The following is a 14,124-nucleotide window of genomic DNA, read 5'->3' on the forward strand; positions in this document are numbered from 1 at the left end:
GAGCTTGATGTATTCACACACTACCTCCATGAGAAACCTGTTCGCCACCACAACTACTGAAATTCAAGTGCTGAAGGGGTTGCACTTGGCCACCAGAGGCAAATGACCTCACCACTAACAACTGAGGTCCAATGGTCCCTGTTTGCCTTGGAGTCTAGCCAAATGAGGTCTGGTAGTCTCTGTGTTAGAAAACGTTTGTTTCAACACAGCATTTCATTTTCAAACTTGCTGGTTCTATTATTAAAAACAAAAAGATCAGGATTCGCCTCCCCATTTCAGTTAGTCATAGTCAGTCAGAAACTTCTTTATTAGGCAGGTTGCCATAAAAGCACAGGTCCATTTTAGACAAAGTAAACAAATTGCTGAAACACATTTCAAAATATATACAAAAAAATGAGTACATATCAATACAATACGAAGTCATGTTATATCCTGAAGTCATGGACACAACTAATAGGTTAAAACCATTATAAATATACGAAATTTAAAAAGTGACGTATACTTAATTAAGTTAAAAAATCATAATTTGTTTATTAAACTTGTCCATATCTAAATTAAGCTAAAATACAGCTTAATCAGCCAGGCTGTATCATTTCCTAATAGCGATTGCAGACCTAATACAATTTAATACAGAGTAGCAGATTTGAATTGTTGGCAATTTTTGACCATGAATCAATGCATCCTTATGGGATACAAATTTTAATTTACGTGAGCCAGGCAGAATAAAAGCATGTCTAAGTACAGTGTATAGTGTACAAAATAAAAAGAAATGACATGTACTCTGCTTAGATCTAGCATCACAGGGGCAATTCGGAAGCTCTTTTTGCCAAAAGCATTGTTTGGGAAAGGCCACTCTAAAACAAATTAAATTCAATCTGAATAGAGATAAAAGAGAACATAATTGGGGACTTGAGAACCAAGATAAATAGGGTTCCAAAATATCCGTGGTTGAGATTTGAACATAGGGATCAAAAGTTTTCAGTTTCAAAGCCCCATGGAGTCTGCGATTCAAAGTATACTCAGTGTGCCGTCTTTTTCACCAGCTCCTTTGCATTTATGGGTAGAGACCTTGGCTCAAGGAACATCTACTCAAGCCCCATATTTCGAAAATATACATGCATATGTAGAAACCAAGAAATTCTGTTTGTTTTAGCCAGTTGATTTCAATCAGTCAACATTCTTGTACCAAGATTGCCTCAGGATTACTCCAAAATCGAAGCCACATTAAGAGAGGGGCAACCGCAATCAAGTCCTCTATGTATCATAAACCCAATTCCTGGTGGCAGATAATAATTTGCTACATTCTTGGGTACCTGCAATAATCTATGAGCAAATGTATTCTCGGCCCGTTGGAGCTGGTCTGATTTAGCATAGCCTCATAAGCCCGCCCCATATGTGGCTGCTGAAACACATTTAGAGTTATAAAGCCTAGAGATCTGGTATGCTGGTCTATGACCCAACTTGCAGGCAAAGCGGAAAACTGCTTCAACATTTCTCACCATTTGCTGTGTCTTAATTCTAAGATGGGTGCTCCTTAGCATAGAGGAACTTACATGCATACCTAGGTAACAGAAGTCTCTAACTTTATTAATGATGTTTCCTCCCATAGTAAATTGTTTCGACCTTGTATTTCGAGGGCCACAAGTCATAACTTATGTCTTTGAGTAATTAGCTTTCAGGTCGAGATAAAACAATTGCCATGGGGGCGTGGCCAGACAACATGTCTGGCAGGACGTGCTCCTAGTGAGCTCCTGATCCCCGGCGACATCCTTTTCTGATCCAGGGGTGCCCTTTGGATGTTTTCGCCCTGCCGGTGGCGTCTGTGGCTTCCTGTGGTGGCCGGTAGTCTCTGCCTGCCGAAGATCATTGGAGACGGGCTGCGGTGCTGATTTCGGCCTCGCACAGGCCAGCGCGGGCTGACAGCGGGGCCGCAGCTGTGGCCTGCCGCTTTGATCGCCACCGGTGCGGTGTGTTCCCCTCCCCTGGAGCTCCTGCCGGCACGGAGGTCGGACGGGGGTTCCACTTACCTGCTGGTGGCCGGTTGTCCCCGCCTTTGGTGCTTGGACGGGACGAGCTGCTGCATTAATTGCGGCTTCGTGCAGCACGGTGCAGACAGGGCGCGTGGGGTCGCGGCTGCGGCTTAACCACGCAACTGGAGCCGGTGAGGGGAGTGCCCGCCCCCTGGAATTTCTGCCTGGCTGAGGTGATCAGATGGGGATTCCTGTCTGCTGGTGGCTCGCTAGAGGAGAGACGATCTGGCCCAGATTGGGTCTGCCTGGTGAGCTGCTGCTGAACACTGAGGACTTGAGATGTCTTTTATGTGGAGAAGTGAGCGTGCCTGATTCTCTGGGCATAGCTGGAGGGTAATTGGGCGGCGGTGCTGGAGACTGAGGCTGTAATCTTGCGCAGACCCTGACTGGGGGCTTCTACTTGGTGCCTGTGTTCCTTGGTGGTCATTTGGACGTATGGGGCTGGGGTAAAGGGCTACCTGGATGGGGAGCTCTCATCCCTGACTCGGTGGGGGCTTTCAAGTATTTTGGATCTTCTGTTTGGCTCTGCCGGCCTGGAGGGTGAGCAGACTGCAGCGGCGCTCTCTTTGGACCTTCGCTTATCGGCGTTGGGCTACCCCTGTTGTTGCTGGGGTGTCTGGGTGCCGGGAGCCCAGGAGGTTAACACTGGCCTTGGATGTTGTGAGTTGCAGGTGACCCTTTCTCCTATTGGGCTTAGTCCGGAAGACACAGACTGCGCGGTGACCGCCCTGTGATGGGACGACATCGGAAGACTGATGTGTCACAGAGTAATACCATGGAACAATATACCACTGCTGTGCCCACACAGCAGCGTGTCACCCGGTTGGCTGGGTCGGATGACAGAAAGAGTGGCTTGTTGCCTGTGGAGGAAACATCCCGGGCAGAAATTCTCGCAGCCATTCAGGGTTCGAGAGTGGCGCTAGAGGGTAAGATTAAAACAGTGGTGGTTCAGGTGAGCCTGCTCAGAGCGGACCTCAGAAAGGTTTCGGACAAGGTTAAGGTGGCGGAGGGCTCTATTGTGGAGCTACAGGCGGAGGTGGGAACTCTATGAAAGCAAACGGCACATGCTGGCTCTACGGTTGAAAGATTGGAGGCGCGGCTAGAGGATGCTGAAGGTCGCTCCCGGTGAAATAATATTAGACTGCTGGGCTTCCCAGAACGATCGGAGGGGACTATGGTCGAGGCCTTCGTGGAAAACTGGATCAGGGATGTGCTGCAGCCTGTGGGTCTCTCCAGAGTGTTTTTGGTAGAGAGGGCACATAGAGCTCTTGTGGCGCCGCCTCGGCCTGGTGCACCTCCGAGGGCCATCATTGCTCGCCTCTAGAATTACAGGGACTGTGTTCTAAGGACAGCTCGTGACTCGGACAAGGCGGTGTTTGAAAATGGAAAGATTTCCATTTATCCTGATTACACCAACAAGGTTCAGAACTTGAGAAAGAGTTTTTTGGAGGTGAAGGCGAAGCTCCGCGCAGTGAACATCAGATATATGCTTTTATATCCGGCGCGTTTGAAGGTACTCACTGGAGGCAGGTCCCATTTCTTTGAGCAGCCAGAGGAGGTTTAGAGATGGCTGGAAATGAGGGATAAGGCGGCGCTGGGCAATCTGACTGGGGCTCGTCGAGTGGTGAATCGAGCCTCTGGGGCTGACGGATCTGATGGGCGGAATCGTGAGGGAGAACACACGTCGGATTCTATGGATCAAGGAGTGGTTGATGTCCCTGCCCCTCGGGTCGAGATACAACAAGATGGAACAATGGCAGTGGTTCCTGATGAATCAGTGGCTGGCACTGGTGCAGGGCCGGACTTGGACTTTTCGGCGACTTCCATGCAGAGCTGATTCTCTGTCTCTTGAGCAATCTCCCTGGTAAACTGGCATCTTCTGGGAGTGGCTGCTTCTAGGGGATGATACTGTGTGATGCTATGCTGGGCTCAGAGCTGACTCTCTTATAGTATGGTCCCGCTAGACATTAATGCTGAGGGGGGGGGAGGCCGACGCTGTTCTTTTAATGTCTTTTTGCATTGGAGGTTTTTGGGTGGGCAAAGTGCTTTGGATCCCGGGGTGAGGGGTTATCACTCCACAATGGTGGTAGGCCTTGAATGGGGGGTTGGGGATTAGGCTGTAGTTCTGACAGCATTTATCGATTGGACCTGCAGTATCATGGTTCGCTTCAGTTGTTAGGCTGTCTGTCCGGGGTGGGGGTAGGTTGTTTGGGTGGTTTAGTTGACACAGATCACCCATGTTCATTGTTGGCATTGCAGTGCAAGTGCTATGGCGTGATGGGCATTGGATACCTCTCTCAGATTAGTGGGGGCTCCATAGTGGGTGAGTTGGGAATTCAGTATTAATATGGGTCTCCGACTTAACATAATGACTTGGAACGGCAGGGGCTTGAAGAGTTATACCAAGAGATAGGGTCCACTCATTTTTAAAGAGGCAGAAGGTGCATATTGCCTGCCTCCAAGAGAAGCATATGACGGAGGAGAAGGCGCAGAAGTTATCTAAGAAATGGCGGGTCACGTGTTTTCCTCCTCCTTCTCCTCCTACGCGAGGGGTGTGACAGTGTGGGTGGCTCCTAGGGTTCCCTTTACACACGCGTATAGTGAAGCTGATGTTGAGGGAAGGTATGTTCTTATTGAGGGCACGCTGGATGGTTTACCCGTCATCATTCTTAATACTTATGCACTCAATGTTGATGATCCCTTCTTCTATACCAAAATTCCGGAGATTCTGGTGGAAGGTGTGGACAGGCCTATTATTTGGGCAGGAGATTATAATTGCGTGCTGAATGGCGAGTTGGATCATGACCTCTCGAGGTGTGGTACTAAGCCTCGGATGGTGAGCTCACTTACGGATGTGATGCAACAGTTGGGGTTGTGGGATGGTTGGAGGCAGTTGAATCCGGATGGGAAGGAGTTTACCTGTCATTCGAGAACACATCGTACTTATGCCCGGTTAGATAGGTTTCTCCTGGCTGGCCTTCATGGATCCCAGGTTTTGTAGGTCACACATCTGGGTCGGTTTCTATCTGATCATGCTCCTGTATTAATGCAATTGCAATGGAGGTGGCAGGTGCTTGTACTGCACATAGTTGGAGACTACCAGCAAAGTTCCTTGCAGATGTGGGGAGCAGAGAGGGCGTGTGTGCAGCTATTACTGATTATATGGAGTTGAACTGGAACACAGTTGCATCTAGGGGTCTGGAATGGGAGGCCATGAAGGCGGTGGTGCGGGGGTGTGCATTGGGACGATGTGTGGCATGCGCAGGCACATGGAAAGTGAGTTGTCTGGACTGGAGGAGAGACTGGGTGCCCTGCAGCGGAAACTCCCAAACACTAGAGAAGTGGAACAGGAGGAGCTTAGACTACGTAAGGTGGTCAATGATTGCTGGGTTTCCTTGAGCAGGATTACCCTCAAAGCATACAGGCAGCGGCTACACCGTGAAGGGGATAAGGCTGGCAAGTTTTTGGCATGGATTTTGAAGAGGGAGGTGGAGTCCCTCGGACCGACTTACCTGAGGCCAGCCTCCGATGGGAAACTGAGAGTTTCCGTTATTTGGGTCACCCATACAGTGGCTGCTCATAATACACAATGTCGAACGGGTGGTCGCTGGTCAGGAGCGCTCGGTCTCTTTTTGGAATAAATTGCCTCTATCTGTCATGGGTAGAGCAGCGATAGCAAAGATGGTCTTTTTGCCGCGGTGCCTTTACTTAGTTCAAAATTCTATGTATCCATTGTCTCCTCAATTCTTTCGTAGGTTGGATAGACTTTTAGTTTCATTGGTGTGGGCTGGGCGACGTAGTAGAGTGGCATCACCGGTTTTACAGGGTACATTTGAATGTGGAGGGCTGGCGATACCCAATCTTAGACATTACTATTATGCAGCCCATGTGCAGTTTGCTGCTAAGTGGCTGACAGGTACTGATAACCGGGAGACAAGACTGTTTGCTGGAGTGTTGGATAGACAAGCACTGGTATATCTCTTGATGGCAGGTGGAAGGTCTGCCACTATTGTTCCACGATTGGCAAGGGTCACTGCCGGGATCTGGAAACAGGCCGTCAAACATGTGCTTAAACGGGCCCCTTTTCACCGGGAATTGAGAATATAGGATCTTCAGCCCTTCCGGGAAATGGAGCAGTTGATATCTGTGGAAGCCTGGAGAACGGGAGGTTGTGAAGTAGTGGGTGATCTTTATCCTACCGGTGAGTTCATCTCTTTTGCTGAGGCCAGGGATTTGTTCGGTCTGGGACCCGGTCAATTACTTCAATATGCTAAGATCGAAAGTTTGGCATGTGAAATTTGGAGTGCGTTTCCGGTGGCACCTGTGGCCTCCTCTGTACTACATGGCCCGCCTAATTGGGGCGATGAGTTGCACCTGATTACTCACTTCTATAAATCGCTCCGTGAAGACCAGGTGGCGGTGGTGGTGGGAGTGGGTCGTAGGGCTTGGGGGAAGGATCAAGGTGGTCACTGATTTGGAGGTGTGGGGCTCTCTGCTGGAGCGAGTTTCTGGTGTGGTGGAGGTGGTCTCTGCTGACAGTAATGAGGATGAGGGTGGGAATGGTGTATAATGTATCCAGTGTTTTGGAGACGATCAACTATGGTTTCTGCCTTATTACCCTGACTTCCCATAGATCGCATATTGTGTTTGTCTCATGTGGATTTCTAGGAGTGAAGGTGGTGATCGGGAGGAGCGGGTTTCTTTTTTGTATATGGAATAAGACAGGCCCATGTTTGATACATGCTTGATTTCACCATTATGATGTACCACAAACTACATTGCCTTTTCTTATTGGACATATCGGCACTGCACTGTCTGTTTACAGTTTATAATAATCAATAAAAAGAGTTTAAAAAAAAAAAATAAAAAAAACATTTCAGGTCAAGGTCCTGCATGAAAGTTAGAAAAAGGTCCAACATACCTTGAAGACCGTTTGCTGTACAAGCAATTATAACAGCATCATCGGCGTGCAGTAATACTGGAAGCTGTCCTGGTCCCACCCTAGGAAAATTCTTCCCATTTTTTACTAAAAAATCATAATTAATATATAGCAAAAATAGGAATGGCGCTAGGATGCAACCCTGTCCTACTCCTCGCGTAGTTGGAAAAGGGTGAGTTCTCTCACTGTGAATACCATATTGCACTGAGACCAATAGATCAGTATGTAATCGCTTTATTAATACCAACAGAGTAGGATCAATCCCCATGGTTTCCATGACCTGCCAAAGTCTACCTCTGTTTACCAAATCAAAGGCACTTGACAGATCAACGAATGCCATGTGAATGGATTCCTTTTTAACAGTGACGTATTTACTGAGAATGAGGAGTAAGTTAAGTGCTTGTTCTACAGTGCCTAAGCCAGGTCTAAATCCGTATTGGATCGGGAAGAGGACCTTTGCCTCTAACACCCACTTCTCTAGCCGTGACAAAATCACACTCCCCAGAATGTTGGCGGTTGAATCTATGAGGGAGATTGGCCTGTAACAGGTTGGATCTTGTCTACTACCCTTTTTAAATATAGGGATAATTATGGCTAACTTCCATGAAGGAGGAATAGTGCTCTTTACTATACTTCTTAAAACATTTGCAATTAGATGGCCCCAAAGATTTGTCATGTATTTGAAAAGGTCGACAGGAACCCCGTCGGGCCGGGAGCTTTGCCTAACCTTAGACGATTAATTGCTGGAATAACCTTGTGATATATATGTGGTATTCAAATTAGATTCCACGGGCTTCTGATTGATACTATCAGCCCCCACCAAATGAGCAACATTACCGGGCTGAAATACCCTTGTGAAATGATTCACCCAGACAGATTCTGATATCAGGCAATCATCATCCTGAATGTCATGTTAAGAGAAAACAGGGTGATTTACCACCCTCCAAAATGTTGATGTGTCCCTCAGTTCTGTAGCTGCCAAGAGTTCATCCCATGCTTTGTTTCTGATTTCTGCTTTCCTCTCTTCTAATGTTGTCTTATACAGTCCCCTAGCCAGTTTGACTATATCACTGGAAAAGGGAACAAATCGGAGGGCTTTTTTAAAAAAAAATTATGGGCAGCTGTACAGGCAGAATTAAACCAGCGGTGTACCTCCAGGTCCCGAGGAATCCTGTCCTTACCAATACCTCAGAGATTGCTTTACTTAGATGCTCATATTTCAATACTATACATTTGTGCATTGGGTGAGGCGACATGCATAAATTAATGGAGTCTAACTTTTGTTTAATAATATTCTGACTGAAATTCTTTGGGTCTACCTTTTCCCATTTCATACGTATCCCAAGGTTTTTTTAAAAAACAGATTTACAACTCACTTCCCTATTTAATTTGTCCAGTTTAGAATTATAAAATAGATTAATGCATAGGCGATTGTGATCACTACCACAATGCAGGATTACCTTGAAATCAAGAATTAAATGAAAATCTGAAAAATTTATAAGAATAAAATCAATAATACTCCCTCTGAGATTCCCTGTAAACGTGGGAATTCTTTGAACACTTGCAGGGGCCATCTCCCTTGTGTATACAAGATTATACATACACATAAAATAATTTAGGTCTTCACCTTGATTTGAATGAATGAATGAAATGGGTTGTCACCTCTCTACCCTCCATGGGGGTGCTGCATGCATGTTGGGCTTCCTGATGGCATAGGGACATATTGAAGTCTCTTAGCCATATCAAGGTTAGTTCTTCATCTTGCAGCCGGGTGACGGAGTCCAGAAATTCTATTACCTCCTCAAGGCTTCCCTTCAGGAGGCCATGTGATATAATGTTATAAAAATGTATTAACAACATACCTTTGCTCCCCTCAATCAGCAAAAAAACTATCCTAAAGTAAGATGAGGACCTGAATAAAGTTGCCTCTGATTTTGAGAATTGTAGTGAGACGAGGACTAAAAGTCCCTCACTTGCCCTTCCCGCTGTGGAAGCAATTGCTGGTTGATATAAAGATACATTACCATCCAGTAAGAGGGGGTCCTTTGACCAAGTCTCCTGCACACAGATTTTATCATAAATAGATATGCAATTCAACCAATCTGGGTTTTTAGACTTAGACCAAATCCCTGCAACATTACAACTAATTAAAGTCAAAGATTTGCAACCTGATCCCAGCACCTGATCTTTCCTAGTGGTAGTGGGTGCAGAGACACCAAGGGAAATACCCACATCGTCAAGGCCATCCTCTAGTAAGAGAGTATCAGGCAAGACTCCTTCCATTTCACTCATAAAAACATCTCTCATAAATATATTTGTGCCTATGAGTCAATCATTTTCATCTAAGGGGTTTGGGGCCGGACAACAATGAGTAATAGGAACATTGGTCCAAGCTTGTGGCAAAGACGGCCCTGAACTAAATTCACACTGCACGCCTGAGGAAACATAGATGTGACTTAATGGGTAGGTTTGGATCCCCTCCTTGGTCTGAACAAGGTGAACCAAGTCAGCCAACAGACGCTTGATTAAGTAGGGATTAGCAAAATTAATCACAACACAATCACCCTCATATGCTTTCTTTGATGAACTAACCCAATTCACTCTACGTGCCATGAGGATCTTATTGTGTAAGTCTCCTTGACAGCCTGATTTAATCCTCAGCCAGTGGGCAGACTTCCTTATTAGAGCTTGAGTATCTTCATCATGACATGCGTCCAGAGAGGGGACATTTACTAGAACAAAAACAAAAGGGGCACATTTGGGAGGTAATTGCAATGACTAGTGACAAAATTTATTAGGATAACTGCGAGGTGGGATTCAACACCCAGAATGTACTCCATTGCAGTTTTCTAAGCGTGGCTTAGGCTCCATATATACAGAATTAGGGCCGTCTGGAGGTTTGACAAGGGATAAACCAATATCATTTGATGGAGAATTTGATAACAGACTTCCATTACTGTGGACCACATCTTGATTATGCGGCATCCCAAGACTGGGTGATCCTTTAATAGTTTGTTACATCATACTTGACATGTTAGTATGAAGAAGATCCAATCTCTAAGTTAACTTCCTTCTCCCTACACTCCCTTATCATTTCAGGAGCTACCAAATGGCTAACAGTTTCCACAAGTGGGAACAGCTTTTCCTTTTGTTCCCTGGAAATCGCTTTGTATTTTTGGCCTTCCCTCCCGCTTTCCTCTTATTCAGAGCTGGGGAATCAGCCCGCGAGCAGTCTGTGTTTAAAGACTCACGGACTGTTGAAGCTTGCACAGGTGCAGCACATATTCCAGGAGGTGAGGTAGCAGAGATGGGGGCCTACATAAATAACTGAGCCCCTTGCATGGATTTTATAGTAACTTTGGGATCCAGTTGATTTCTGAAAGGCTCCAATCTTTTCCTCTACGTGTACAAGTTCGGATTCAATAGCCCCTATAACAGAAGATACGTAGCAGGTAATAGATGGTTAAACTAGAGGGTCTGAACGATCCTTCCCTTATGTGTGCTAATTTTCCTTTTCCCCATTATGGCCGCTAATTTACAAGCCATAAAAACAATTCAACAGATGGCTGGGCAAAAAACATAACCACTTCTCTAGGGGGGCTGCCCAATCTTGTTCCTGATCTTCTCGAACGAACTAGCCTCGCTTACTTCTTCTTATCCGAAGCTCAAAGGGGTGGCCCGGCCTCATTCGGTCACTGACGGGAAAAGGCGAAAGAGCTGATGATAGTTACAGTACTCAACAAGCACTGGCAGAGCCAAGAGGTCTTGCCTAGTAGACCCATTTGCTTTGCCAATCTTTTTTGCCACAAAGTATAAATATATTTAAAATAAAAAGTGCAATGACGCAGCCCCAGTGAGGCGTTCATGTGAGGTCAAAATGTATATGTGCATCTACAAAATGATGTGGGGTCTTTTTTCTTATGATTTACTTCTTCGAGATGGATGAGTAAATAACAAAAAGGAGTGCTAAAGAAAGGTTTTCAATTGCAGTGCAAAAGTGCTAAAAAAATGTAAAACGTCGACCAGGTAATATAAGTGGGTTGAGGCAGCTGTGACGTCGAAGCGTCACATGGCCTGGGAAAGAAGTAATAGAAGCAAAAGTGAGCAAAGTGGATCACAGGGTGGGGAGAAACGCACAGAGGTGAAAGAGCTCAGCACGAGTGCCTGTGGAGGGAGAAAGGCACATGGGTGAGAGAGAAAGTAATGTGGATGTGGGGCACGGGGGTACAAAATCACATGGGGAAATAGCTGGAATACACAAGCAATAAAATAGTGTGCTTAAACAAAAGCAAAAAGTAGTTCCCTAAAAGCAAGCAGCAGGAACATTTAAGCCAGCTAATCAAAGAGATTGCAAAGAAGCTAAGCTCTATTGGAGGGACAAATACAAGACTGACAAGCTAGGACACGAATTAGAAACAGGTAAACAACAGTGACAGTAAAACCAACCAATGGTAAGTAATTAACTTGATTAAGTTTTAAACAAGGCTAAGGTTCTTACCTGAGGCGAGTGGGAAGGGTCGTAACAGGAGTGACAATTCGTGGGGTGTTGGATGGGCTGGAAATCTTACTGCGTGGTGAAGGCTTGGGGGGCTCTGATGGGCGAGGCTTTGATGGTATCACTTTAACATTTTTCTCTTTTGGTGTGGGTGGCTGTGAATGGAACAGTGGCTGAGGACTCCTTTGCCTTCCAACTGCAAAACACAACATTCAGAAAGCAGTCAACCACCACTACTTCTGCAACATGGAAAGCACCAGTACTTAAAGGCTGTGAGTATGTACTTGAAATAAGGTGGTCCTGCAAGTGATGATCCAGACACCACAAGTATGGGTTTTCACTACAGGAACAGGATGAGAAGTGAATGTCAAGTTTGAGCTGTGCTAGTGGAGACATGGGGAATTAGTGAGGACATGCGTCTAAAGAACAGGGGAGAGATCTATTGTGAATTTTTACGTTATAGCAGGAGGGTGTCAAAAAAGGTGTCTTTAACACGCAAAACAGTATGGGTTGAGGAATGAGCCGAGATTGGAGTACAGAAACCAGGCTCTGATATAAGGGTTGCTTGGGAATATGCAAATTGGTCAACACGTTATATAGTCAGTGTTTGCAGGTTTCTAAATTGAGGCACCTAGAGATAACTTTAGCTCCATAACCCAGGTCAACAGTTTCCAAGAATAATACATTAGCTATTAAGTCATGTAAGCTTGTAACGTACTGGAATATCAGGTGGTGTTTCAAGTCAATATTGAAGCACATGCTAGGAGCCACCCATTAGTCCTTCAATATTGTGGAATAAAGCATGCAGTATGTTCATGTAGTGAAGGACTGGACAGCTCTACTTCAATACAGAGGTCAATCAACAAACTAATCCTGACGCTCACCTTTGAAGTTTGGAATCCTGTCGAGAAAGCCCTGTGGTCAAATTGCTACAATAAGAGTCACAAATATGTTTTGCTAGGTAGAAGATCTAAGGTTATGATAAATAAGTGCAGTCATGTGCGGAAAGCAAACAACAACTTTCCGCTAATTGAATACATTCTGAAAAGAAATAGTGTGATGCACATGTTTTTCTGATGTTGTTTTCCCAATGATTGATTCAGATAATGTAACGATAACACATGCAATAGTGAATGTCGGCAAAAAGGACAGAGAATAAGGATATAGATGACAGATAATACCATTAAACATTTCAATATAATTGTCTAGAAGTCTAAGAGAAAGAGGGAATAATTCACACATAAACCCAGGCATATATGGGCAGGCCTTGGCAAGCTAGTACAATGGTTATGGTTTTACAGCATGCTTATGCCACAAAAATAAAAACTAAACAACAAATAAAATAGAAAACGTGCAGCCACCTACACATGGTTAGGTCATGCTGCTAATAAAAATCTTACATTTAAATAACATTCACCGGTGGGGCTGTTTTAATAATGCTGTGTTTATATAGCATGCCTTTGAGCTGTGCAATTCATTATTTGTGAAGGAGAAAATAATAACAAATTGCCACCGAACCAAGCATCTAAATCACAGGCATTTGCAATGTTACTTATCTTAGGGAGGTACACTGATACAATGTCACCTAAACCCTTTATAACTTAAGTCTTTAAAAGGTGACTGAAATAAATTACTATTTGAATGAGTAGAAAGTACAGTCAGTATTTAAAGTAAACATAAAAAATAAAGTATACACATGTTGAAATAGTATTGTCATTGAAAAAAGGTACTGTGAACATTGGGAAAAAGGCATAGGTCTGTCGTCGTAAGGGGACAGATATATATGCCAAATGGAAAAGGCCCTCTCAGGATTGGGATCAGAGGCAAGGTGGACATAAGAGGAAGGAAAATGTTACTTACCCCGAAAGCATATGTGCAGTGCTGTAGATTCACAAGCGTTTCATACTCCTGTCATCTAGTGTTGGGCTCAGATGTTTGCAACTTGTTTTTTTTTTAAAGAAGTATTTGGAGTCGCGAGGTATAGTGACTTCTACTATGATTGGTAATGCACATGGGCATTGTTTCCATTGTTAGATTGTTTGCCACACTGTGGTAGAAGATGAAGATAAGAGCATACAAAAAGAAATTTGGATGACCATGGAAAAGAAAGAAAGAAGGTGAAAAAGATATCTGCAGCAAGCAAAAGCTACACACCATGAGCAGATCATTTCATTGGTAATATATTCGGTTTATGGCTGTAGATGCACATGCTGTGCATACACTGTAAAGTAGTACTCCCGTAAGTGGTAGCTAGCCGGAGGATGTAACTGAGGACCGAAACAGTTTGTAGAACAGCTTGGCCAACTTTTGCTTGTTGGCATGCTAGGACATACACAAAGTAGAGTTTGCTGAATGTGTATGCAGTAGACCAGGTAGCTGATCTGCATATGTAGCTATGGGAATATTGCTAAGGGAAGCCATGGATGCCCCCTTTTGCAAGCAGAATGTGGTCTGGGTAGGGCAGGCAGTTGTCCTTTAGCCCTAATGTAACAGGATTGGATACATTTGACAAACCATCTGGCTATGCCCTTCTTGGGGAGTGTCCTTTATGTGGTTTTTGTGAAAGCAACAGAGTGTTGAGCCTTACAAAAAATCTTGGTTGTATCAATGAAGCACATGAGAAGACATTTAATATCAGGGGTAAGGAGGGCCCTATTTGC

General features: G+C 44.8%; 1 protein-coding gene across 2 annotated transcripts in view; it reads right to left on the reverse strand.

The window, feature by feature from the left end:
• DZIP1L (DAZ interacting zinc finger protein 1 like) overlaps positions 1-14,124 on the reverse strand; it is a 390,767-nt gene that overhangs the window by 55,350 nt on the left and 321,293 nt on the right. For both annotated transcript variants that reach the window (XM_069213556.1, XM_069213557.1), the window contains exon 13: positions 11,468-11,660. In XM_069213556.1, coding sequence (XP_069069657.1) covers positions 11,468-11,660 — 193 coding nt within the window. The remainder of the gene's footprint in view (positions 1-11,467; positions 11,661-14,124) is intronic.

The sequence above is a fragment of the Pleurodeles waltl genome, chromosome 11, assembly GCF_031143425.1.
Source record: "Pleurodeles waltl isolate 20211129_DDA chromosome 11, aPleWal1.hap1.20221129, whole genome shotgun sequence".
NCBI lineage: Eukaryota > Metazoa > Chordata > Amphibia > Caudata > Salamandridae > Pleurodeles > Pleurodeles waltl.